At 41.2% G+C, this 24,482-nt stretch overlaps 1 protein-coding gene across 1 annotated transcript; it reads left to right on the top strand.

The window, feature by feature from the left end:
• The first annotated feature begins 675 nt into the window (after nt 1-675).
• Nucleotides 676-12,496, top strand: PPIC (peptidylprolyl isomerase C). Its single transcript, XM_063086612.1, has 5 exons — nt 676-827; nt 7,037-7,150; nt 7,579-7,672; nt 9,962-10,146; nt 11,911-12,496. Exons 1-5 carry the CDS (start codon nt 711-713, stop codon nt 12,037-12,039), a joined length of 639 nt encoding a protein of 212 aa, XP_062942682.1. The 5' UTR covers nt 676-710; the 3' UTR covers nt 12,040-12,496.
• Nucleotides 12,497-24,482: the final 11,986 nt, after the last annotated feature.

Below are 24,482 nucleotides of genomic sequence, written 5' to 3'. Positions count from 1 at the left end.
TCTCTTTGGCCATAATTTGGGGCCTACGTAGTTCGTGCTGCCCTGTAAACAATGCGGGTAAGATCCCAGAGTCATCTCCCAAATAAAGTACTTAAAACTAAGTTGAAAGTTTCTCCAGGACAAAGACTGTGAGCCCAGCCATTTCCAATTTCCCTCAAACGTGAATCATCTCAATGAAAGGCCATTCCTCATGTGAGGCAGAGCTCAACCCGTCCAGGGACCGCCAAAGTTCTGAGAAGCGTCCAAAGCTGAGCCGGAGTCAGCTGAAGGTTCTGAGGGAACAGCGGAACCCGGGGACCGCGACGGAGATTGCTCCGAGGGCGGCGGCAGTCACAGCCCGGGACCGAACCCCCAGGCTCCCCGCCCGTAGCGCGCAAGTTCCCAGGCAGGCCCGGAGGCCCGAGAGCCCTCGACTTTCCGTCCGGTTTAATCCGCGCCTATGCGGTCAGTTCCCGGAGAGGCTCCCGGCGCACCTCCCGCAAGTGCGGCGGTCGGACCGGGCAGCGGCCTCTGCGCGCGTCTCTCCGAGTACCCAGTTCGGTCCCGGGGCGGAACTCGGGAGGAGCGCGCGCCCCGGGTCCCCGCCCTGCCCGGACGGCCCGATCCCCACCGCCGCTCCCTCCCACACACGCCTGGGAACGCGCAGGCGCAGGCGGTCGGGAGTCCCGCCAACGGTCCCGGAGCCGTCACAGTCACTGCCACCGCTCACCATGGGCCCGGGGCCCCGGCTGCTGCTACCTCTCGTGCTTTGCGTGGGGCTCAGCGCGCTCGTGCTTTCTTCGGGGACCTCGGGCGTCCCCAAGCGAGGCCCCTCGGTGACGGCCAAGGTGACCGAGCGGCGAGCCGTAACTAACACTCTTGCGGACCGGGGGATGGGGGTGCTTTGGGCACTGGGACCTCTGCGTCAGGGCCGGCGAGAAGGGGGCTTCCCGGAGCAGGGGGAGAGGGGGCGGCCGAGGGGCCAGGTGGGATGGGGCGGCAGGCGCGGGGAGGGGCGGGGCGGGGCCCCCGAGGAGACTCTGGGGCCCCCCCCCCCGCCGCCGCCGGCTGCTCGCACTTCGTCTGCTGGGTCGGTGTCCGACATGACCAGCCCGGGGCTGGGAGAGGCTTCCGGACCCGGCGGGCCCTTTCTCCAGGAAGGAGACGGGCCTGGACTCGGGAACAGAGCAGGAAGAATGCGGAAGGGATTCTTCGGGGACGGGCCGCTGCCGCAGATGTCACCGGGCTTGGAAGAGCCCCGCTCCAGCCCGGGCTGTGGGTGTGTCCGGGCTGGCGTCCCCCGTCGTCCTCCCCCGGGCGAGGCTTTCAAACTTCAGCGGCTGGTGGGCCAGCCATGGTCTTGGGACAGGGCTAGGCACGGCGAAGGCGACACCTGTGTAACGGGGACGCGGGTGGGGGTGGGGGGTCACTGCCAGGAACTGCGTCTTCAGGCCGCTGCCTCAGTTCTTTTTCAGCGTACTTAAGGTTAGAAGATAATGGGAGGGTGCAGGGAGAGAGGAAGGGAGGGAGGGGATAATTTGGTGCCCACTGGAATCTGGAAGGAAGGCAGCTGAAAGTAGTCTTAACAATCAGTCTGGGTTTTTCGGCGGTGGAAATGATACTGTTCAACTCGTCCAATGCTTAAATCCTCTACTGCAGACCCCACCTGAGGATGGGGGTGGGGGGAGGACAACGGGGGTGGGGGGGAGGTTCAGCCCAACGTCTGATGTAGCTGAAGAGAACAGAAGGGCCATGCCGTGAGCGGGGTTGATAAACTCAACCTGTTTTATCTCAGCCCCTTAATCATTTAGGCATATCTAACTTTGGGAAATGGCTTGTGCAAGGCCACAGAGCTGAACAGAGGTTCTTTCAGTCTGCAGATTTGGGTCTCTTGGGATAAAACTATAAACATTAAATTCATACAATTATGAAATATTGCAGGACATAAACCCAAATATAGACTGGGTGACATTTAAAAATACCCGAAGGATGAGGAAAACCAACCTGGCAAAGACTTAGGAGGCAAAGGGAATTGGATGTGCGGAGGTCTCCAGACAGGAAAGCCATTGGTATGTTCAGAGGATGCAGACAGGACAGTGTGGCTTCAGCGCAGGGCAGACAGGAGAGTGGCTTGAGATGAGGTTGCAAGGGTGAGCGGGAGCAAATAAGGCAGGGCCTTAGAGGCCACAGTTAGGAGGGTGGGTATTAAAGCAATTATTCTTATAATTGGAGGTCTAAGTGCATCAGAGTGAGGGGTTTTAAGTGTGGGAATGAGATCATCTCATATATACTTTTAGGAAATCACTGTGGTTGCCCAATGGAGAGTGAAATGGGAGGCCATTCAGAGCTCCATGCCAGAGTCCAGATGGTGGCTTGGATTAGGGTGGTAATTGTGGCAAAGGGGAGCGAGGGAAGGACTTGAAATAGGTGGTGGAGGTATGACTAACAAGAGTTGCTGACAGTTTAGATGGTGAGGGAAGGGAGCAGGATTGCCAGACAAAATACCCAAAGCCCAGTTGGATGTGAATTTCAGGTTAACAATGAATAATTTTTTGGTGTATGTCCCCTGCAATGTTTTGGGAACAAGTTTCACCCAGGAAGCTTTAAAAACATCCTGATCAAGAGAGGCACCCCATGGTAAGTCAATCACAATCTCTTGGAGTGGGGCCCTGTCTCTTATCTTTTAAAAGCTTTTCCCTGATTCTGCTGTGCAGCCAGGGGCAGAGTCCAGGGTGGGGAGCCACTAGAAGAAGGTGCCAGGAGAGCGGGAAGCTGGCGGCTGCAGGAGGGGAAGAGTTAGAGCATCCCGACCCTCCTTAGTCCAGGATGCTGTCACTGATGGAGAGTTTTTGTGTACACTCCTCTCAGAATTGTCACTTAACATATCTCCTTTTCTTCTTCCACCAAATTTATCAGGTTCTAAAAGCTAATTGTGTAGGTGAGTCTCAAACAGATTCAACTCTGAATTAATTGCTTTTTCAGTGAACTTCTTTAAACAACTAAATCTATTGGAAAATGACATTAAAAATAATTTCTCTGAGTGCAGAAAAGTAGATTAATTGGCCATTGCTCTAGTGTATTGTTTTCCTCAGCAGTCTTTTCATTTACCTCTGATTTCATTTAAAAATAGGAATCTAAATAAGAGAAGTGTGAAGTGCTGTTCTCCCACACTGGACTGTTAGGGGCACTAACTTTGTCCAAGGATCCTGCTGCTGGGCCAGCCATCCAGGCTCAGGTGGGAGCTCTGGCTCATTGGTCTCAGAATCCACTGAATTGCATTTGCAGCCCTGCATTTTCCAGCCAGTGCCCTAGGTTCCCTGCAAGAATCCAGCACTGAGAGTGTACACAATAACTGCCGTCTTTCTGGCCACGCTCACGTTACAGCTTGCAAGCATTTTCTACAGCACAGAGTGGCCAAGGGGTTATGGCTGGGTGACCTTGGGCAAATTATCTTAATATCCAAGGCTCAAGTTCCTCTTCTGTGAAATGGAGATAGAAATAATAACTACCTGGGAGGGTTTTGCATTTTAGATGTGATGAAGCAGTTTAAGTGCTTAGTCCAGGGTCCCTGAATTAAGAGGTCACTTATTAGTGTTATTTGTCTTCCTCCTAATCCTGAAACTCAGCACAGTCCTGAAAGGAATCATCACCTGTTTTACAGATGAGGAATGGGATCTCAGAGTTTAATTAACTTGCCAAAGTTCCCATGACTGTTTAGTGGTGGAGCTGAGTTTGAGAACAGTTTCCTTGACATCACAGCTGGTGTACTTAGTGTCTTCCCTAGTTATTTGGAAATGGAAGCAGGATTAACCCCACAAGGATTTAGACCAGGCTGTGTGAGGGCCCCTTCCCTTTTCCCCCACCTCCTCTCACCTCCAGTGCCCCATAATTTTCAAATGACTTTCAAGGGCAGCCTCAAGGGGAAAAAGAAGTGACTGAGGTGCCCACCCCTCAAGTGCAACGTGGAATCCAAGTACCACCTTTTCCAGGAAGCCGGAGCCCCACAGATAACCACCACTCCTTACCATGACACTTTTATCTGGACCTCTTTTCTTATACTGATTTCCCTCATGTTTTCTCTTCTGTTGTCCTGTAAGGTCCATGAGGGTAGGACCTTTGTAGTCCCATGTCCTGTCCATCACTGGGTTTTGTTCCCAAAGGCCCTCAGCAAGGTCAGAAATGAACCTCATGGTGAGAGTGGTTGCCCGGCAGCCACCATGGGCCCACCTTCACCTCCTGTTAGGTGTATATGCGCCCTGGTCCTCATTTGGTATCACTTGGATTAACCCTACAAGTTAACATTTTTGAGTGCTGGCTTGGGCCTACATTGTGCTAAGCACTGGGGAACTAAAAACCCTGTTTCTACATGTATGCGGTTCCCTGCCTAGACTGGAAGAGCCATATCAGTGATAACTCATGATTTAATTGGAGGCAGCCTAGGATTGAAATTCTTGGTAAATCACTTAACCTCCCTAATCCCCACTTTTCTCATTTGTAAATTAGTGATAATAGTTCCTGCACCCATCCCCCCCACCCACTCCCCCCCCCCCCGTGTTGAGGATGAAATATATAAGGTAATGTAGGTAAAGCACATTGAGACACCACTAACAACTTCATGTTTGTTTCCTTCCCTCTTCCTCCTCCTCCTCCAGTTTCTCCCCATTTGTTAAATGCCTTTCCCCTCTTCCCCAACCTTACATCCCCTCAGCCAGCAAGCACCCCAGTGCAGGCCATTGTGACCCCATCCTTGAACTGGTGTAAGAGCCTACAGATTCTCTTTCTCCCCCATTTGATATTCCCAAAGCCTTGCTTGGGCCCTGTTCTTTCCCTTCTCTCTGTTGCTTAACAAAACTCAGATCTCAGGCTGTCCTCCTTCCTCTGCCTTCTCGAACTGGTGGGCGTCTCCCTTCCAAGCCCCCCTACCTGCCTCCACCCCCATTGTGGTCAGAGGGGCTTGTCTGCTTCTCTGAGCACAGACCTCATTTCCTGCCATGGTGCTTTGGTTGCAGAAAGAAGTCTGTCAGGCAGGGCTTGTGCCCATCCTTGTTTCTGGAGAACACTCCCCTCCGTCCAGGCCTGCCTCCCATCTTGCCCTCCCTCAGCCCTTCCTGTCCTGCAGGCCTGGGTGTACAGTGTCTTTGGGACATATGTCACACACAGCCTTGCACTGCGGCTATATGTGTACTAACAGATCTATTTTAAACTACTTTTGGATGGGGAGTCTCTTGCACAGCTCATGTCCTCACATTGCCTTTTACATAGATCTTTAATAAACACTCGTTGACTAAGTAAGATTTGATTTTATCGTTTCCATTGGAGTTGGGAAAACTGGTATATTTTCTTACACTAATGAGGGTGAAGGACACTACAGTTTGGAAAATAATCATATTAACGTATGCACTAGGCTGTGTGTAAAAAAATAAGATTTTATTGAAGCATTATGCTGTGTGACAGGTACTTTTTCTTCATCTTCTTATGCTGCTCTCCCAGATATTACTCGCTTTGCTTTCTAACATTCACAGGCTTTATTTTCTCTTCACTTGAAGAGTCTGGAAGGCTTTTCTAGCATCTTACATATTTCTTTAAGATTATGCCCCTGAGTCTTTTCCTGGTGCTGCTGCATTATTGCATGTTACTGAATTTACACCTTGGCAAGGAAGACACCAAGACATTGTACACCTTGGAGACACTGCTTCTGTCTGATGCCAGCTCTGCACTGACCACGCTCACATGTGTTGAAGCAGCCACGCTGAATTGCTCTCCTCTCCTCCATTGCCTCATCTCAAGGGAGGGTCTTTTAGGCATTGTGTAAAGCTCTTCTACATAAATAATACTAGAAGTTTTGCTGCTTTGGCCATGTAAAAATTATAAAATGCCGCATGGAACACTAAATATCACATCACCCTATGACAGACGCACTGATATATTATCAGAAGCCCTTGTCTTGAACTGAAGCTTGACAGTCTTTACTTAGTGATTTTTCTAAACTGTAAGACATCTTTTTTCTTTGACAGTCCTTCTTATATTTTTAAAATCCATCTCTTGAATGTCTTTTTTTACCCATTCAAACAGTAAATTGGTTTATATAATCTAAACTCGCTAATAGAATGCCCTTCAACTCAGTGGCCATTTCAAGTGTTCTGTCTCAGAATTGTCTTCACATGGTGATTATGAAACAAAACGCATATAATTTAGTTTCAGATGAAACAGTTAAGAAAAAAAACCCAAGAGAACTTTTAAGTTCTAATGTGCAAAATTAGATTCTCACTTTTGGATATGTATTTTCTTTTTCCTGTTCTAAAATGCTGTGACAGAGAACAAATTCTACCTGGGAGACTTTGGGCATATGACAGCAGAATCGAGTATCTGAGTTTACAGGGTAAATGGTTATGTGAGGACCAGAGTGCAACATTTGCTGTCCTTTGGACGAGGCTGGGAACCTGGTGTCTTACTGGGCTTGGGCATCTGTGGCAGGCCTTTTGAAGGACTGCTGTTTTAATCATCTTTCAGAGTCCCCTTGACAACAGACATCTGTGGAGAACTCACTGGGAATTTGGCACTGTTAGAAATTACAACAAAAAAAATCTGGATGGTTAGCCTATTTCTCTCTTCAGCAGTCTTTTTCTCCTGCCAAGATTAGAGAGCATTACCTTTTAAAAGAGCATCATTTTCCACTGTAATCTCCATCCACAAAGCCAGGGAACGGGAAGTAGCAGCAGTGTTTGTGGTGTGAGTGGGAGAAGAATTCTTGAAGACTTTACTGGCTGACTCTGACAGTACTGAATGAAACTTTAAACTCAGTACCTGTTGCAGTGCCTGGCCCATAGGGGGTACTCCATAAATGTTTGTTGAATGAGTATTTGTGAGTGAAGTGCACCCACACAGTGGTTTTAGAGCACCTTCAATTGACATTATGCTCCTTCACGACTCCTTTATAAAATTCTGGTGAGGAGGGCTTTTGTATGTGGATCAATTCTCAGATTTTAATTTTGACTTACTTTGTATTTGTGGCTTTTCCACGTTTTAATCTTCAGTTCTGCCTTTCAACCACACACAGGTCTTCTTTGATATAAGGATTGGAGACAAAGATGTTGGCAGAATTGTGATTGGCCTCTTTGGAAAAGTTGTGCCCAAGACTGTTGAAAATTTTGTTGCTCTAGCAACAGGAGAGGTATGTCTCAGCTTTATTTCCTTTAACTGTCTACAAAATTGGATCTTCTTTCTTTTAACCCAATATAAAGATGTCTTCTGGGAAAATAAGTATTAAATTAGTATGTCAGATGAACTTGTGAAATCTTTTCATATTTCATTATAAAACCTATATTATTCAGGCACTCAGTGCCTTTAGGCTTCTAGAAATTGGGGGAAAACAATCATTGGGTGAAACTGCAGATTGTGCTCTTTTTACTTACATTAATGCTTTATTTTTATAGTCAGCTAATGATAAATTTCTCTTAGGAAATCATTGCTGGGACCTACTCAAGTTCTGTAGATACTTTGTTTAATTTTCTCATTTTGTCACTTCCAGATAAACACTGGGGTTTATCTTTCAATATGGGTTATATCTACTTGTGTATTCAATTGAAATAATCTCTTTAGAAAGGATATGGATATAAAGGAAGCAATTTTCATCGCGTCATCAAGGACTTCATGATTCAAGGAGGGGACTTCACCGCTGGAGATGGCACTGGCGGTAACACTGTCTTTCGCTTTCCCCTTGCCCACTTACCAAACTGAAACCTAAGATTAGGCCACTATTTCCACCCAGTGTATAGAAATCTCAGATTTAAGGAACTAAGTCATAAAGACAACTCTAACAAATTCTTTAAGAAGATAGAGTTTTGGGGAGCTCATCTACCAAAATCTTGGTAGATACAAATGAGCAAGGCTTCCTAATTTTAGGCAGTATTGTTTTGGTGTTCATTGTCTCTCCATAGTGGAGATATATTTATTTGGCAGAATATTTTGCAGTTATTAAGATGCTAGACTACTAGTATGCAGTGATACAGAAAAATGTCTGCCATAGGAAGGTAAAGGTAGAATACAAAGCTGTGTGTCCACTGCGATGGCAGTAGCCACAGATGTGGAAGTTCCTGGAGGAGGACGGATGGGGATGTCATGCCAGAGGACAAGACTGGCATTTAGGTGAAGGATCACGATGCTATTTCTCCTCTTCTTTCAAAAGTCTTTCATTTTATTGTCAGTTTTTTTAATTACTAAAAAAAATTAAATAGCTGTGTTTTCAAAATTGTAATATAAACTCATTCTTATAAACAGAGTTAAAGTACAAATAATTAAATTTATAGAGTTTCAAATCTCCCTCAGCCTGTTTCTCATTGAGGATTACAGCTACCCAGCTCCATGGACTGTTTTCCCTCAGAAATGTAGTGAGTTCTTTTCCTGAAAACACAGTATATATGTAAGTACACAGAATTTAAGTTTACTTCAGGTTTAAGATTTTTAATTTAGCAAATACTGGTTTTGGTGGATATTAAGTTGCTAACTTTTTAGTGAAACTATTAGGTCATTTTCAGGCACTATTTCTAATTTTACATTTATTCCAATGGTTTATTAATTATTTATACCTAAAATGGCTACCATTAAATGCTTTTATTACTAGGCACTTAGTGAAGATTACTTTTAGTTCTTGCAAAAATGCTACAAGATATGGGCTATAAAACAGAGCAGAGAAACACGGTCAGGTTACTCCAGGTAATGGGGTTTGCAGAGAGCACTGGGGAAGCAATCCAGCTACTGCAGAGTCAGACCTGACTGGAAAACCCTTCAGCTCTGCTACCTGTCCCCTCAGTATTGGTATCCACCTTCCCACCATAGGGCCCAGCAGAAATGGTGGCTGAGTTTTACTTTGCCCTCTTTTCTGCTATTTATTTTTCTCTCTCTACCTTCCCTGCCCAGTGTGTGTGCATGTCTCGAGTTAAAATTCTCTGAGTTTTGAACCATTTAAATTTAGCATAGACCCCTCTGTGGGAAGAGTTCTCCTAACAGGCCACTTCATATGTCCCTGACCAACCAGCCATAAATTGCTTGCCTTTGATATCCTCTTCTAGTCCTCCTAATTGAGCCAGGATTTTGAGGTTGGCAACCCATAAGGCACCCTGCAGAAGGTGACATGAGCACAGCAGTCTCTCTCCATATTGGACTGTTGTTGGGGCATGCACTGTTGTTTGATGGGAAAATGTATTCTGCTCTACCTGCTGCTTTGCTAGAACTCCAGACCTCATGCCTCCCCTTGGTTCCTCTGTTCAGGGTTTGATCACTGGGTGTTCCCAGTTACCATCACCCTCTGTTGTCCTGGTGGACCCTGAAGTCATTGTGCCTAATGACTTCCAGACTAGCTGCTATTACTCTTGGTGCTGAGGCAAGAAAAAGCAATGGCTTTAGAGTCAGAAAGTCAAATGTTCAAATTCTGCTCTGCTATTAAGTTTTGTAACCTTTGTTTGCCATTGCAAAATGGGGATGAGAATATGTATTCTACAGAGTAATTATGGGAATTAGCTAAGGGTGTATATTAAGTGCTGGGTGCCACCCAGGTTGGGCGCAGAAGTAGGAGTGACCCAGGACAAGTAATCTGAGCCTCAGGACAGAGATAGAAACACTGTGATGGCTCACTCCCTCTCTATCAGGCTTCAGGATGTCATCCTGCTCTTCAGTTGCTTCTCATTTCAGAGTGAAATCATTGACCTGCTCAATCAAGTTTTGGCCCTTGGTTTCAGGCCAGAGGGTATCCTGGCATCCTGTGCCATATTTAAGGCTTTTTTGTTTGTTTCAGGCTCTGGTGCTCTGCTTCCTTCAGGGGTTAATTTTATCCCCTCCTTCACTTCTTATATTTGACCGTCTTTTCCCCCACCCCACCTCCTATAGGAATCTATTAACTGATTTCACTAAAGCCTTAGGTTTCTATCTGAAGGGTTTACTCTTGCATGATGTCTGTTGACTCTCCTCCTTGTTTGGTCTCACCTAGGTGTGAGCATTTATGGTGCAACATTTCCAGATGAGAACTTCAAGCTGAAGCACTATGGCATAGGGTGGGTCAGCATGGCCAATGCTGGTCCTGACACCAATGGCTCTCAGTTCTTTATCACCTTGACCAAGCCCACTTGGTTGGATGGCAAACATGTGGTATTTGGAAAAGTCATTGATGGGATGGTAAATTGATATATTATTTTTTTCTCTTTCAAATCTTTATATTTATAATGACGGGACCTACAGTGATTTATTTTAATCTTAAAATGTGCTTGTTAGAGATCCATTATTATACACTGACTGGCCTCTTCAGAAGTGAATAAATTATATATGGTATGGCATTTTAATTGTTAAAACAGGGCATTGGAGCAGCAGCTAGGGACTTGACATGGAGAAGTTAAGTACTTAAGCTAATGTATTTTACTACTTCATGTAAATAGAAAGCCTTTTTTAATGCAACCAAATAAAACCAAATTCCTATATATACACACAATGGAATATAATTCAGTCTTAAAAAGGAAGGAAATTCTGACACATACTATAACATTGGCGAACCTTGAGGACATTATGCTAAGTGAAATAAGCCAGTCATAAAAAGACAAATACTGTATGATTCCACTTATATGGGGTATTAAAGTGGACACGTTCATAAAACAGAAAGTAGAATGGTGGCTGTCAGGGGTTGGGGGGGAGGGGTAAATGAGAAGTTGTATTTAATGGGTATAGAGTTTGTTTTGCAAGATGAAAAAGTTCTGGAGGTTGGTTGCACAATAATGTGAATATACTTAACACTACTGAACTATGCACTTAAAAATGGATAAGTTGACAAATTTTTTGTTATGTGTTTCTTACCACAATTAAAAATATTTTTGAAAAGAACCCAGTGTGATTCAGTGCAGACACTAAGTCACATTCAAAGACACACAGTATCGCAGCCAAAAATTATTGAAGAGAATTCAAATCTATGCTTTTACGTCTCAAAGAATGTCAAAAGAGTCCAGTTCATAGCCCAGAGGAACACTTCTTAAAATCCTCATTCTCTTGAATTCTCAACATTTCTCCTTAGCAACTGCTGGAAGTAGCTCTCTCAAATCCTAAACTGGCGACTGTAAAGTCTGCCCAACCCAGCCCTGGACCATTCTTGACTCCCTTGCCCTCTTTCATATTTCATTTTGTTTTGTTTTCATGTGAGTTGTTTTGCTTCCCTATCAAAATATAAATAAACTAATCTTACTCACTGCAATTCTTCCACAACTTCTGCCTGAACTTCTGATTCTACTCAACAAAAGTCAGGAACTGAGCTGGTGGACCCAACCCTGTTTGGGAAACCCATCAAAAGTTTACAGTACTGGTTGTTGGCCAGTCCTAACCTCTTTCAGCATGAAACATAGGTAGTGCATGGGCCTGGGGTAGAGAAAGGGACCACTCTGGGTTTGGGTTTACATTAGTATCAGACTCCAACTGTAGGTTAATGGATTGGGTCACCTTTAAAATGGGCAAACCCAGAAGTAGGTCCACTACTTCTAAATCTGCTTTCTGGCCTATGTTATTATATTTCTGGGCCTACTTATAGGATGGAACTGAAACTGACTCAAACTCCCCATGTTAACTCTTACACTGGGTTGTAGCAGGTGAATAGAAATACCTTTCATTAGAGCTAGGTGTTTACAAAATTATTATTTTTTTTTAGAATATAAAATGATTATTAAAAAATAAGTGAGGAAATATGCCCAGTATGCTCTCTGAATAACAAGATAGTGGGTGAATTTTATTCTGTGATATGTGCATTTTCTGAATATTCTAAGTTTTCTGCAGTTAGCTTGCATAGTTTTTGTAATCATAAATCAACTATTTCTCACTTGGGCTTTGGAGTGGTGTTGATTACACCTTTGGATTGTCATAGCTGCTGGTCAGAACTGAACCATGAGTCTCCTTTTCTCTCACCAGACAGTGGTGCACTCCATAGAGTTGCAACCTACCGATGGGCACGACCGCCCACTCACCAACTGCTCAATCGTCAACAGTGGCAAGATAGATGTGAAAACACCCTTTGTGGTTGAGGTTGCTGACTGGTGACACAACTGACAGAAGACAACACACTCTGGCGGGGGGTGTGTGTGTCCTCCTATTCTTCAAAGTTATTGTTTTGCTTTGCTTTTTTACTTTAATTTTCTATCCAGATCACAGGAAAGTAATAATCAATCACTCAATGTTTCATTTGCATGAATTTTGGTAAATCACCTACTTAGGGACTTTGAACTTAAAAGACATCCTTCCTACAATGGTGCTATTTTTAAACTAGAAAACTTTGTATTGGCTATTTTTTTTTTTTTAAAGAATACAGTCTTTTTTTTTTTTTTTTTTTTTTTTTTGCTGAATTTATTATGGTTCCCATGTTGGGCAATGCTGAAGATTTGTCTGAAAAAGATGAGGAAGTGAAGTTTATTATTTTGAATTCAAACAGAAATCAGGTAAATGGAAATTTGATTAGTATAATCAGATACATGTAATAGGGAATTTTTACCTGATAAAAAGGTGCTTTGTTGTTCTCTATATTAAATACTTTTTATATGGCTCTTTTTGCAAGACTTTTTTTAAAATTTAAGTTTCTTTAAAAAATAGATATACAGATAATCCAATGAAAAAATGGACAAAGGAGCTGAATAGACATTTTTCAAAGGAAGACATAGAAATGGCCAACATGTGCATGAAAAAATGCTCAACATCACTAATCATCAGGGAAATGCAAATAAAAACCACATTGAGATATCATCTCACCCCAGCTAGACTGGCTATTATTAAAAAGAATGAGAATAACAAATGCTGGTGAGGATGTGGAGAAAAGGGAACTCTTCTACACTGTTAGTCGGACTGTAAATTAGTGCAGCTATTATGGAAAACAGTATGGAGGTTCCTCAAACAACTACAGATAGAACTACCAAATGATCCAGCAATCCCATTTCTGGGTATATATCCAAAGGAATGGAAATCATCATGTCAAAGGGATACCTGAACTCCCATGTTTATCACAGCTCTATTTACAATAGCCAGGATATGGACCAACCTAAATGTCCATTGATGGAAGACTGGATAAGGAGAATGTGGTATATATACACAATGGAATACTACTCAGTCATAAAAAAGAATGAAATACTCCCATTTGCAGCAACATAGATGAGCTTGGAGAAAATTATGTTAAGTGAAATAAGCCAGGTACAGGAGGAGAAATACCATATGTCCTCACTCAGAAATAGGAGCTAAGAAATAGAAAGAAAGAAAGACCATAATAAAATGTTGAACTTTCAGAAGGAGAGAACAGACCTATAATTACTAAAGGTGGGAAATGGGGAGAAAGGATAGGGATTAATTGGATAAGGGACATAAAAAGTAGTTATGATTTGTAATGATGAACGTACTAATAATATTTGATCATCACATACTGTACACAAATACTGACAGTCAACTCTACCCCATAAATATGTATAAATATAAAAATTTTTTAAAACCCCAAAATATACACATTCTAATGTTAACAATGAACAGATTAGAGAGCTAGAAATCAAAATGCTAGTACAATTGAATAATTTGGGATGGGAATGCTTATCCACATCCAAAATACTTAAGCTGATTATTCACTAATTTTTACTCAATATAATATTTTTAGAAAGTTCCCTTGAGCCAGTTGCTTATTCACATCCAAAATACTTGAGCTGATTATTCACTAATTTTTACTCAATATAATATTTTTAGAAAGTTCCCTTGAGCCAGTTGCAATAGAAATGAATCTTGTCACTTACATAATAGGGATTAAGATTCAGGCTGTATTTAAACTAGATAGGAAAGTAAAATACTACTGGGGCCTTGCTGTACCACACCTGGCTATAACGAAGTGTGCCTGATATCTGTTCAGATGGGAAGGGATATCTGTACCATTGCCTCTCCTTTGGGACTCCTGCAGTGATGATCCAAAAGAATCCATCTCCTGAGTTGTATTCTTTTTTTTTTTTTTTGTCATTTTTGTGACCGGCCGCACCGCACTCAGCCAGTGAGTGCACCGGCCATCCCTATATAGGATCCGAACCTGCAGCGGGAGCACTGCTGCGCTCCCAGCGCCGCACTCTCCCGAGTGCGCCATGGGGTCGGCCCCCCTGAGTTGTATTCTAAGAAAATTCCTCAACCAGAGATGAAATGGGCATTTCCACTGCCTTCCAGGCAGAAGGAAGAGAAAATACAAGGATCCTGAGGTAGGAATACGTGGATTCTAGGGCAGAACAGAAAGCCACTGTACTGGAACCTGGTGTGGGAAGGGGAGCATGATGGGGCAAGGTGGGAGCAGCGTGGCTAGTCAGGAGCATTTCTGGCCTGGCTGCCCGGTGAGTTTTTTTATTCACAGCACTATGGGGAACTATCAGTCTCAAGCTGGGGAAAGGCATGGTGTGATCTACACTTAAGAAAGATGATTTTGTCTGCTCTGAGAATTTCTACAGGGGGGTTAAAGTGGAAGCAGTGCACATCAGGAAACTCAAATGTTCATATCTTTTGATTTCCCACTCCTGGGGATTTGCTTTAGAAGGTGATTTGGAATTGTAATGGACATCATTGTTTCAGTCAGCCCTTGTCCTGGCAATAGCTGCCCTATTTCTTATTTTTTCTTTTGGGAGTCACACCATTCCCTCAATCATTTCTTGTCCTTAGTGTGGGCTGCCCCTGCAAATGGGTACATATCTGGCCAGGCAAACTCATCCACTAACTCGCTTGATAAATGTGTACTGGGTGTGGGATACAGCTGCAGACAGTGTCAGCCCTCATGGTTCTCATAGAGGAGACTAATCATACCACAGGAATATATAAGAAAACATCAGGTAGTAACAAGTCTATGAAGAAAAATAGAGTGCAGGGAGAGAGGCTAGAGAGTGGAGCGGTGGTCAGGGGAGGCCTCTGAGTGGGAGTGGGAGCTGCAGGGAGTAAGGGAGCAGCATGCCATGAGGACACTGGGGAAGAGTGTGGAGGCAGAGGGGACAGAGCAGTGACCCTTTGTGAACGGCAGGCTGGGTGGGTTCCAGAAATAGCAAAGAGGCCAGATGTGCAGAGTAGGGTGGAAGGTGCAGGGGTGGGAGTGGAGTAGGAGAGGGAGCAGGAATGTCCTGTAGGCCAACCAGAACATTCCCTCGCCCTGGCCCCAGTGACTGGCTCAGGCATAGGTGGTTGATTCACTCGTGTTAATGAGCCTCAATCCCTGGACTTCTACTGGAATTATTGGGAAAGTGCAGCTGTCTTTCTGGAAGAGGATGTAAAGGAGTAGGCCTAAGAATGTTTCCCAGCATATAAGGAAGCTATTCCAGAAGATAGAAAGATGGATTACTGAAGACATCATTTCGCCCCTATGTCCAGCCGTGCATAAAGATAATCCACCCCTAGCTTTTTGCTATGCAAGCAGGTACATTTTTTGCTTAAGCTGGGGCAAATTGATTTTCTTTGACTTGCAATCTGAAGTCTTTGTCTAATATAGCAATACTGAAAAAGTTTTATGTATAAAAGATGTGAATTGCAGAATTATTTATGATAGCAAAATACTGGAAGCAACTTGACTGTCCCCAAATGCTTATACGTCATACATACCATAATAAAATACTATGCATTCATTAAGACTGATGAAACAGAGTGATGTCATCAAGATGTCAGACAGAATAGGCAATTCCCAGCATCACTCTTCCCTGCAAGTAACCAGTTTACAATTATTAAAAAGCAGACTGCCAACCTTTGGCCACTGGAGCCAGGGGAAGAGGACAAGAGACATGGAGCCCATGAAGCTGCAAGAGGTCACAGCAAGAGAGTGTAGGGATGGCACTTACTGTTCTGAGCACTGGCTGCTTCTGAGCCACCCTGGTAGGGGATAGGGACTTGGATTGAAGCTGGAAAAAGCTGCAGCAGAACTCTTTGCATGAACCTGCTTGGAGTCTGCAAGGGAAGAGAAGGGCTTCAGAGTGCACTATACCAGCCCACAGGCCATAAAAACCACTGACAGGACTCTTGGGCCCACACAGGAGCAAATGACTATAGCTGATTGGAGAAAGGAGCTGTCCAGAGGCTGGTGAGTTACCACAAGGGACACTTACATGGGTTGCCCAACAGGAAGCTGTGGGAGTGCAGGCAAAAGGCTGGCCCGTGGGGGGACATAGAGTGCAATGAGTGTAACAGGTCTCAGTGGAAAACAGCGTGATAGGACTGCAGGGGAGCATTCTGCAGGAAAGACTCAATCCTGAACCAGAATTTCACACAGCCCAGACCCAGAAGTGATTAACAATCTGGACACAAGCTTCCCCAGAGAATCAGCAGCAAAGCAGCAATTTAGATAAAGCACAAAGCTCAAGGTCTGTCCCCACAGGAAGTTCCTCCAACTTGGGAACTAACTACAGAACAGCACATCAGTTCCCATGCAGAGTCTTAAGTGGTGGTGGCAGGTATTAAGCCACCACAGATAGGGGAAAACAAGACAAAAAAAAAAAAAACACAAACAAACAAACAAAAAACCAAACCCAGACGAGAAACAAAGCTCTGATAATCACCTATAGAACCTAGAAGAGGTAGCAGTCCCCTCAAATGCCCAGAAATCAAATGTAAAGACACAAAGATCAAGAAAGTACAGAGAAATATGTTGCCACCAAAGTAAACAAAGCATGAGCAATGGACACAGAGGAACAACAGATCTACAAAATGTCTGACAGAGAATTCAGAATAACCTTACTCTTAAGAATGTTCAGAGAGTAATAAGAAAATACAGATAGAAAAGTAAATGATATCTAGAAAAAAAAATTCAGGAGCATAATCAGATACTTGACAAAGGAATAGAATCAGTTAAAAAATAAAACAAAAAAATTCTAGAAATAAGGAATACATTATCTAAATTGAAAAACTCAATAGAAAGCTCCAGCAGTAGTCTTAATCAATCAGTGAGCTGGAAGGTAAAACACATAAAATTTTCCAATATCAGAGGAGCAAAAAGAAAAAATAAGAAGAAATGAAACAAATACAGCAAGTATGGGACACCCTCTCGTGAAGCAAACTTCACATAATTTGCATACCCTGAGGAGAAGAAAAAGGAAGAGACCTAGAAAGTGTATTCAAAGAAATAGTGAGTGAATGTTTCCCAAGTATGGAGAAAGGTGACAGCATACAGATACAGGAAGCTCAGAGGTTGCCAATCAAATTCAATCCAAAGAAGACCACCCCAAGACATCTCATAATCAAATTATTAAAAACCAAAGCCAAAGAAAGAATACTGAAAGCAGCGAGAAAAAAGAAACACATAACATTCAATGGAGCCCCAATATAGCTCTCAGTGGATTTCTCATTAGAAACCCTGCAGGCCAGAAGAGAATGGGATTCAAAATGCTTAAGGAAAATGACTGTCAACCAAGAAGTCTGTATGTGGCAAAACTAGCCTTTAAATATGAAGGAGAAATAAAGTCTTTCCCAGACAAACAAAAGCTAAGGGAATTCACTGATACTAGACCTTCCCTGCAAGAAATGCAGAGTGTGCTCTTCAATCTGAATTGCTAAAGAGTAGCAAGAAAACATCTGAAAGAAAATAACTCACTAGTAATGTAATTATACAGACAACCTCAGAATACCCCAATGTTCTAAAGGTGGTGAATAAACCACCTGTATCCTTAGCATAAAGACTAAAGGGCAAACATAACAAGACAACATATACAGCAACCATGGAAGACACAGGCAATATTAACAGATTTAACTTAGAACAAGAAAATGTTTAAAAAACAGTGACAAATGATGCCAAAGCGTAGAGTTGGCTTTGTTTTTGTTTTTGTTTTTGTTTTCTCCTAGATATCAAAGTTAAGCAGTTATTAGTCTAAAATAATCTGTTATAACTATATAACATGTTTTTGGTAAACTTCATGGTAACCATTACACAAAAAGTTATAAGGTACATGCTAAAAATAAATAGCAAAAAATAAAAATGTAAAGCTAGAGAAAACTACATGTTTTAGTCTGTTTTGTGTTGCTATAACAGAAATACCTCAGACTGGGTAATTTATAAGGAAAAGAGGTTTATTTGGCTTACGATTCTGGGACAGCTGCATCTGGCATGGGCCTCAGACTGCTTCTCCTCATGGCAGAAAGTGGCAGGCAGCCGGCGGGTACAAGCAGATCACATGGCGAGTGGAAGCAAGAGAGAGAAAGCAAGAGAGGAAGCAAGAGAGAGAGAGGAGGTGCCAGGGTCTTTTTAAGCAATGAGCTCTCGCAGGAACTAATAGAGCAAGAACTCACTCATTAATCTCTCCTCCCCCACGGAGAGCATTAATCCATTCATGAGGGATCGGCCCCCATGACTCAATCAGTTTCCAACACTGCCACATTGGAGATCAAAATTCCACATGAGTTTTGGAGGGGTAATACATCCAAACTCCATCACTACTCAACCAGGAAGGAAGATAGTAAGACTGGAAAAAAGGATCAACAAAAAAACCAGAAAAGTGGCAGCAACAAATCCCTATATATCAATAATAACTCTAAATGTAAATGGATTAAATGCCCCAATTAAAAGACACAGAGTGGCTAAATGGATTATAAAACAAGAACTAACAATATGCTTCCCACAAGAAACTTACTTAAGCAATAAAGACACATACCATCTGAAAGTGAAGGGATGGAAAAAGATAGATATTTCATTCAAATGGAAACCAAAAATAGCAGGAGTAGCTATACTTACATCAGATAAAATAGACTTCAGTCCAAGGAATGTATAAAAAAATAAGGAACGTCATATAATGATAAAGGGATCAACTCAACAAGAGGATGTAAGAATTCTAAATATATACAGATCCACCTCCAGAGCACCCAGCTATATAAAGCAATTATTATTGGATCTAATGGGAGAGATAGATTCTAACACAATAATAATTGGGGACATTAATAACTCACTACCAGCAAAGGACAGATCATTCAGACAGAAAATTAACTGGAAACATCAGAATTAATTTCCACTATAGGCCAACTTAATGGACATTTATAGAACACTTCATCCAACAGCTGCAGAACACATACTCTTCTCAGCAGCACATGGAACATTCTCTAGAATAGACCATATGTTAGGACAAAGAACAAGTTGCAACAAATTTTTAAAAACAGATCATATCAACTACCTTGTCTGATAACAATGGAATAAAACTAGAAATCAAGAACAAAAGGGACTGTAGAAATTGTACAAATACATGGGAAATTAAACAACATGCTCCTAAACAAAAAATGGGTCAAAGAAGGGACCAAAAAGGAAATTAAAAATTCCTGCAGACACATGAAATGAAAACAAAACATACCAGAACCTATGGGATACAGCAAAAGCAGTTCTAAGAGAGATGTTTACAGCAATAAATGTCTACATCAAAAAAGCAGAAAGACTCCAAATAAACAATGTAACATTATACCTTAAAGAGCTGGAAAAACAACAAACCATACCTAAAATCAGTAGAAGGAGAGAAATAACAAAGAGCAGAGCAGAAATAAATGAATTAGAGATTATAAAACAATGCAAAAGATCAATGAAACAAAGAGTTGGTTTTTCAAAAAGATAAACAAAATCCATAAACCCTTAGGTAGGCTAATGAAGAAAAAAAGACAATTCAAATAAAATCTGAAATGAAAAAGGAGACATTGAAACTGATACCACAGATCACAAGAGACTATTATGAACAACTATATACAAACAAACTGGAAAACCGAGAGGAAATGAATAAATTCCTGGACACGTAACAACTTGCCAAAGTTGAATCATGAAGAACTAGAAAACCTAAACAGACCAATAATGAGTAATGATATTAAAGTAGTAATAAAAAAGTCTTCCAACAAGAAAACACCAAGACCAAATGGCTTCACTACTGAATTCTACCAATATTTAAAGACCTAACCCCAATTCTTCACAAACTCTTCCAAAAAATTGAAGAGGGGAGAATACTTCCAAACTCATTCTACCAGGCCAATATCACCCTCATAGCAAAACTGGAAAAAAAACCAACAAAAAAGAAAACTACAGACCAATAACCCTAATGAACAGAGATGCAAAGATCCTCAACAAAATACTAGCAAACAGAATCCAACAACACATTGAAAAGATCATGTACCATGATCAAGTGGGATTTGTCCCAGTGATGTAAGGATGGTTCAACATATGCAAATCAATAAATGTGGTACATCACATCAACAGAATGGAGGGAAAAAAAACATATGATCATTTCAATAGATGCAGAAAAAGCATTTGATAAAATCCAATACCTCTTTGTGATAAAAACACTCAACAAATTAGGTAGAGAAGGAATGTACCTTCACACAATGAAGGCCATATACAACAAACTCACAGCCAATATCATACTGAATGGACAAAAACTGGAGGCTTTTCCTTAGATTTGGAATAACACAAGGATACCCACTTTCCTTACTCTTATTCGACATAGTACTAGAAGTTCTAGCCAGTGCAATAAGGCAAGAGAAAGCAAAAAAGGGCATCCAAATTGGAAAGGAGATAGTCAAATGATTTCTATTTGCAGATGACATGATCCCGTACATAGAAAACCCTAAAGGCTCCACCAAAAAATTATTGGAACTAATAAACGAATTCAGTATTGTGGCAGGATACAAAATCAACACACAAAAAAATCAATAGCCTTCCTATAAGCCAATAATGCAATAGCTGAAGAAGGAATCAAGAGAGTAATCCCATTCACAATAACTACCAAAAAAATGAAATACCTAGGAGTAATTAACCAAGGAAGTAAAGACCTCTGCAATTTAAACTATACAACATTGGTGAAAAAAAATTGAAGAGAGGGGCAGCCCATGGCTCACTTGAGAGAGTGTGGTGGTGATAACACCACGGCCATGGGTTCAGATCCCCATATAGCGATGGCCAGTTAGCTCTCATGGGAGATCATGGTGCTGACAACACCAAGTCAAAGGTTAAGATCACCTTACCAGTCATCTTTAAAAAAAAAAAAAAATTGAAGAGGACACAAATAAATGGAAAAATATCCAATGTTATTGGGTGGAAGAATTAACATCATCAAAATGTCCATATTATCTGAAGCAATCTACACATTCAATGCAATCCCTATCAAAATACCAATGACATTCTTCACAGAAATAGAAAAAAATGATCTCAAAATTGGTATGGAATCACAAAAGACCCCATATAGCTAAAATAATATTGTACAAAAAGAACAAAATTGGAGGCATCACACTTCTTGACTTCAACATATACTATAAAGCTATAGTAAAAAAAACAGCATGGTACTGACATAAAAACAGAAAAATTGACCAATGGGATAGAATAGAAGGCCTAACATAAACCCACACATTTACAGACAACTAACATACACAGATGATGGAAACTAGACCCCTATCTCTCACCATACACAAAAATTAACTCAAAATGGATTAAAGACCCAAAACTATGAAACTACTAGAAGAAAACAGGAGAAAAAATGCTACATGAACTAGAAATGGGCAGGGCTTTTTTGAGTGAGACTACATAGGCACAGACAACTAAAGCAAAAATACACAAATGGGACTACATCAAACTAAAAAGCTGCACAGCAAGGGACACTGTCAACAAAGTGAAGAAACAACCTACAGAATGGGAGAAAGTGTTTGCAAACCACGCATCAGACAAGGGGCTAATATCCATAATATATAAGGAGCTAAAACAACAGCGAAAAAAAAAAATTTAGAAATTGGCAAAGGAAGCTGGCCAGTTATCTTACTTGGTTGGAGTTAATAACATCAGGGGTTCAGGTCTGGGTACCAGCCAGCCACCAAACAAACAAAAACAAAAACAAAAACAAAAAATAAAAAAAATAATAACTAAAAATGGGCAAAGGATCTGAACAGACATTTCTCAAAAGAAGATGTACAGGGCTGAGCCCGTGGCGCACTCGGTAGAGTGCTGCGCTGGGAGCGCGGCAACGCTCCCGCCGCGGGTTCGGATCCCATATAGGAATGACCGGTGCACTCACTGGCTGAGTGCCGGTCACGAAAAAACGACAAAAAAAAAAAAAAAAAAAAAAGAAGATGTACAAATGACCAACAGGCACATGAAAAAATACTCAACATCACTAATTATCAGGGAAATGCAAAATAAAACCACAGTGAGATATTATCTCACTCCAGTTGGAATGGCTATTATCAACTAGATGAAACAAAACAAAGCAAAACCAAAAAACACAAATGTTGGTAAGGATACTGAGAAAAAGAAACTCTCCCACATTGCTGGTGGGAATGTAAATTGGTACAGCTATTGTGGAAAACAGTATGGAGGTTTCTCAGAGAACTAAAAATAGATCTGCCTTATGAACCAGCTATCCCACTACTTGATATATATACCCAAAAGAAAGAAAATCAATATATGAAAAAGACACCTGCATTTCCATGTTCATTGCAATGCTATTCACAACAGCCAAGAGATGGAATCAACCTAAATGCCCATCAATGAATAAATGGACAAAAAAAAGTGGTACATATACACAATATATACTACTCAGTTATAAAAAAGAAGTGATATCCTACCATTTGCAGCAACATGGATGGAACTGGAAACCACCAGGTTAAGTGAAATAAGTCAGGCACTGAAGGACAACCACGATATCACACATAGGTGTTATCTGAAAAATAAATAAATAAATAAAAGTGCTTCTCATAGAAGTAGAGAGTAAAGTAATGTTTACCAGAGGTGGAGGGTGGTTGTGGTAGGAAAAGTGGTCAACTAATGGGTACAAAACTATGCTATCTACCCTAAGTGAATCATGTGCATCATATGCATGTATTGAAATAACATACTATACCCCACAAATATGTACAAGTAAATGTTAAAATATTTTGAATAGGAAAATAAAGACTGATGTTAAAGAACTTCAAGTAATAAGAGAAAATGGTTGTTTTGAAGAAAAAAGTAGAAATTCTGTAAGCAACATGCTCTCAATTATGTAAATACATTCTTATAAAGCAAATGCAGCAAAGTGTAACTTCACAAAGAAAATGCAAATGGGGTTTTTTTACTTTTACTTTTTATACTATTTACTTTTTTCAGTCTTTCAATTTTCCTCTAGCCTGCATTTCTTTCTAATAATTAGAAAAAGAAAACTTAATTTTTAAAAATTTTTAAATAAAGGTAACAGGAGGAAATTAGTAACAAATGACCTCTCATACATGCACAAGTGCCTTAAGTCTCCAGTGTCAGAGCACATAAGCCACGGCTGTCCACCATGCATAAGGACATGCGATTTACACCACCTTTGCCATCTAGTTTTTTCATTAGTGTGAGCATAGATGACATCTCTCTAGTGACAAAGAAAAAAGTGGTTCATTTGGAAGTGCTGAAATTCTGAGAGCACTAGTGCACAGGTGGTAAATTATCACATTATCTACTACAGCAGATGACCAGTGAGCTCATGACACACCCCTGCTAACAGCAGTTTATTTCTTACACACTGAGGGTCTGGCCTCCTACCAAAAACAGCAAACTGATTACTATGAAAATAGGAATTGTTGTTTTTTTATAGTATGTTTCCTGCAAAAGCTTTTGAAATAAACAGTTCACTATTATGGGCGATCACATTACTAAAAGAACATATATGTAGCTGTGGACAGGAGTGGAACTGAAGGAAAATTTACACTGGACACCACCTCCAAGTCCAAATTATTACAATTTAGCCCTGAAACACTTTAATAAACAATTTAAAACATTTTGGTATCCTTAGTCATAATCTATCTTATTCTAAGTGTTATTCAGCAATTTTCTGGATCATTAAATAAGAATTCAGCAAAATTTATTCTTGGGTCAAATTAGTTAAATGACACTTTGGGATTATCAATTACTTCATTTTCTGATTAATTTTCAGGTTTTGAGCAGAACTCACCAACCTTATTTCTCGCTTCAGCCGTTTTGAGTTACATAAAGACAAAAACATGGCAAGGATTTTGTAGCAGGAAAAGAATTTGTTTTTGGATTTCAACATTCCTATAATTCAGAAAGCTGAAGAAATCTTTGATCTAGAAGTCTGGGAAATTCAAAGCCCCTCAAGGCACTTTTTTTTTCAAATTAAGGATGAATAAAAAATTATTTGTAATGGAAAATGTTGGTGCTGTAAAGTACATAACGGCTTTTACTTAAGTCTGTAATTCATCTTGTGGATTTAAGATTTTGGCCAAAAGTAAGTTTTAGGTGTGATATAACATAATCTACTCCAAGATTTGCTAGTGTTACTGATAGAGCAGTGGAAACACAACTGCATTAATGTAGAATTGTAGTGACTAGTCACAGAAGTTATGTCAGAAAATAAAAAGGTCTGACAAATATTGAGTTAAAACAAAATGCATTTTCCAATTCCACAAATAGTTAAGATTGGAACACTTGGGAGTCATAAATCTGGAGGATTTGGAGGACCCAACATACCAAAACCACTTCTATTACCTACTTTTGAAGTTTTATTAGGAGTCATGTAACTTTCCAC

This window comes from Cynocephalus volans, chromosome 2 (assembly GCF_027409185.1).
Source record: "Cynocephalus volans isolate mCynVol1 chromosome 2, mCynVol1.pri, whole genome shotgun sequence".
Taxonomy (NCBI): Eukaryota; Metazoa; Chordata; class Mammalia; order Dermoptera; family Cynocephalidae; genus Cynocephalus; species Cynocephalus volans.
Note: the sequence above shows the minus strand (reverse complement) of the source record. Positions and strands in the feature narration are given on the sequence as shown.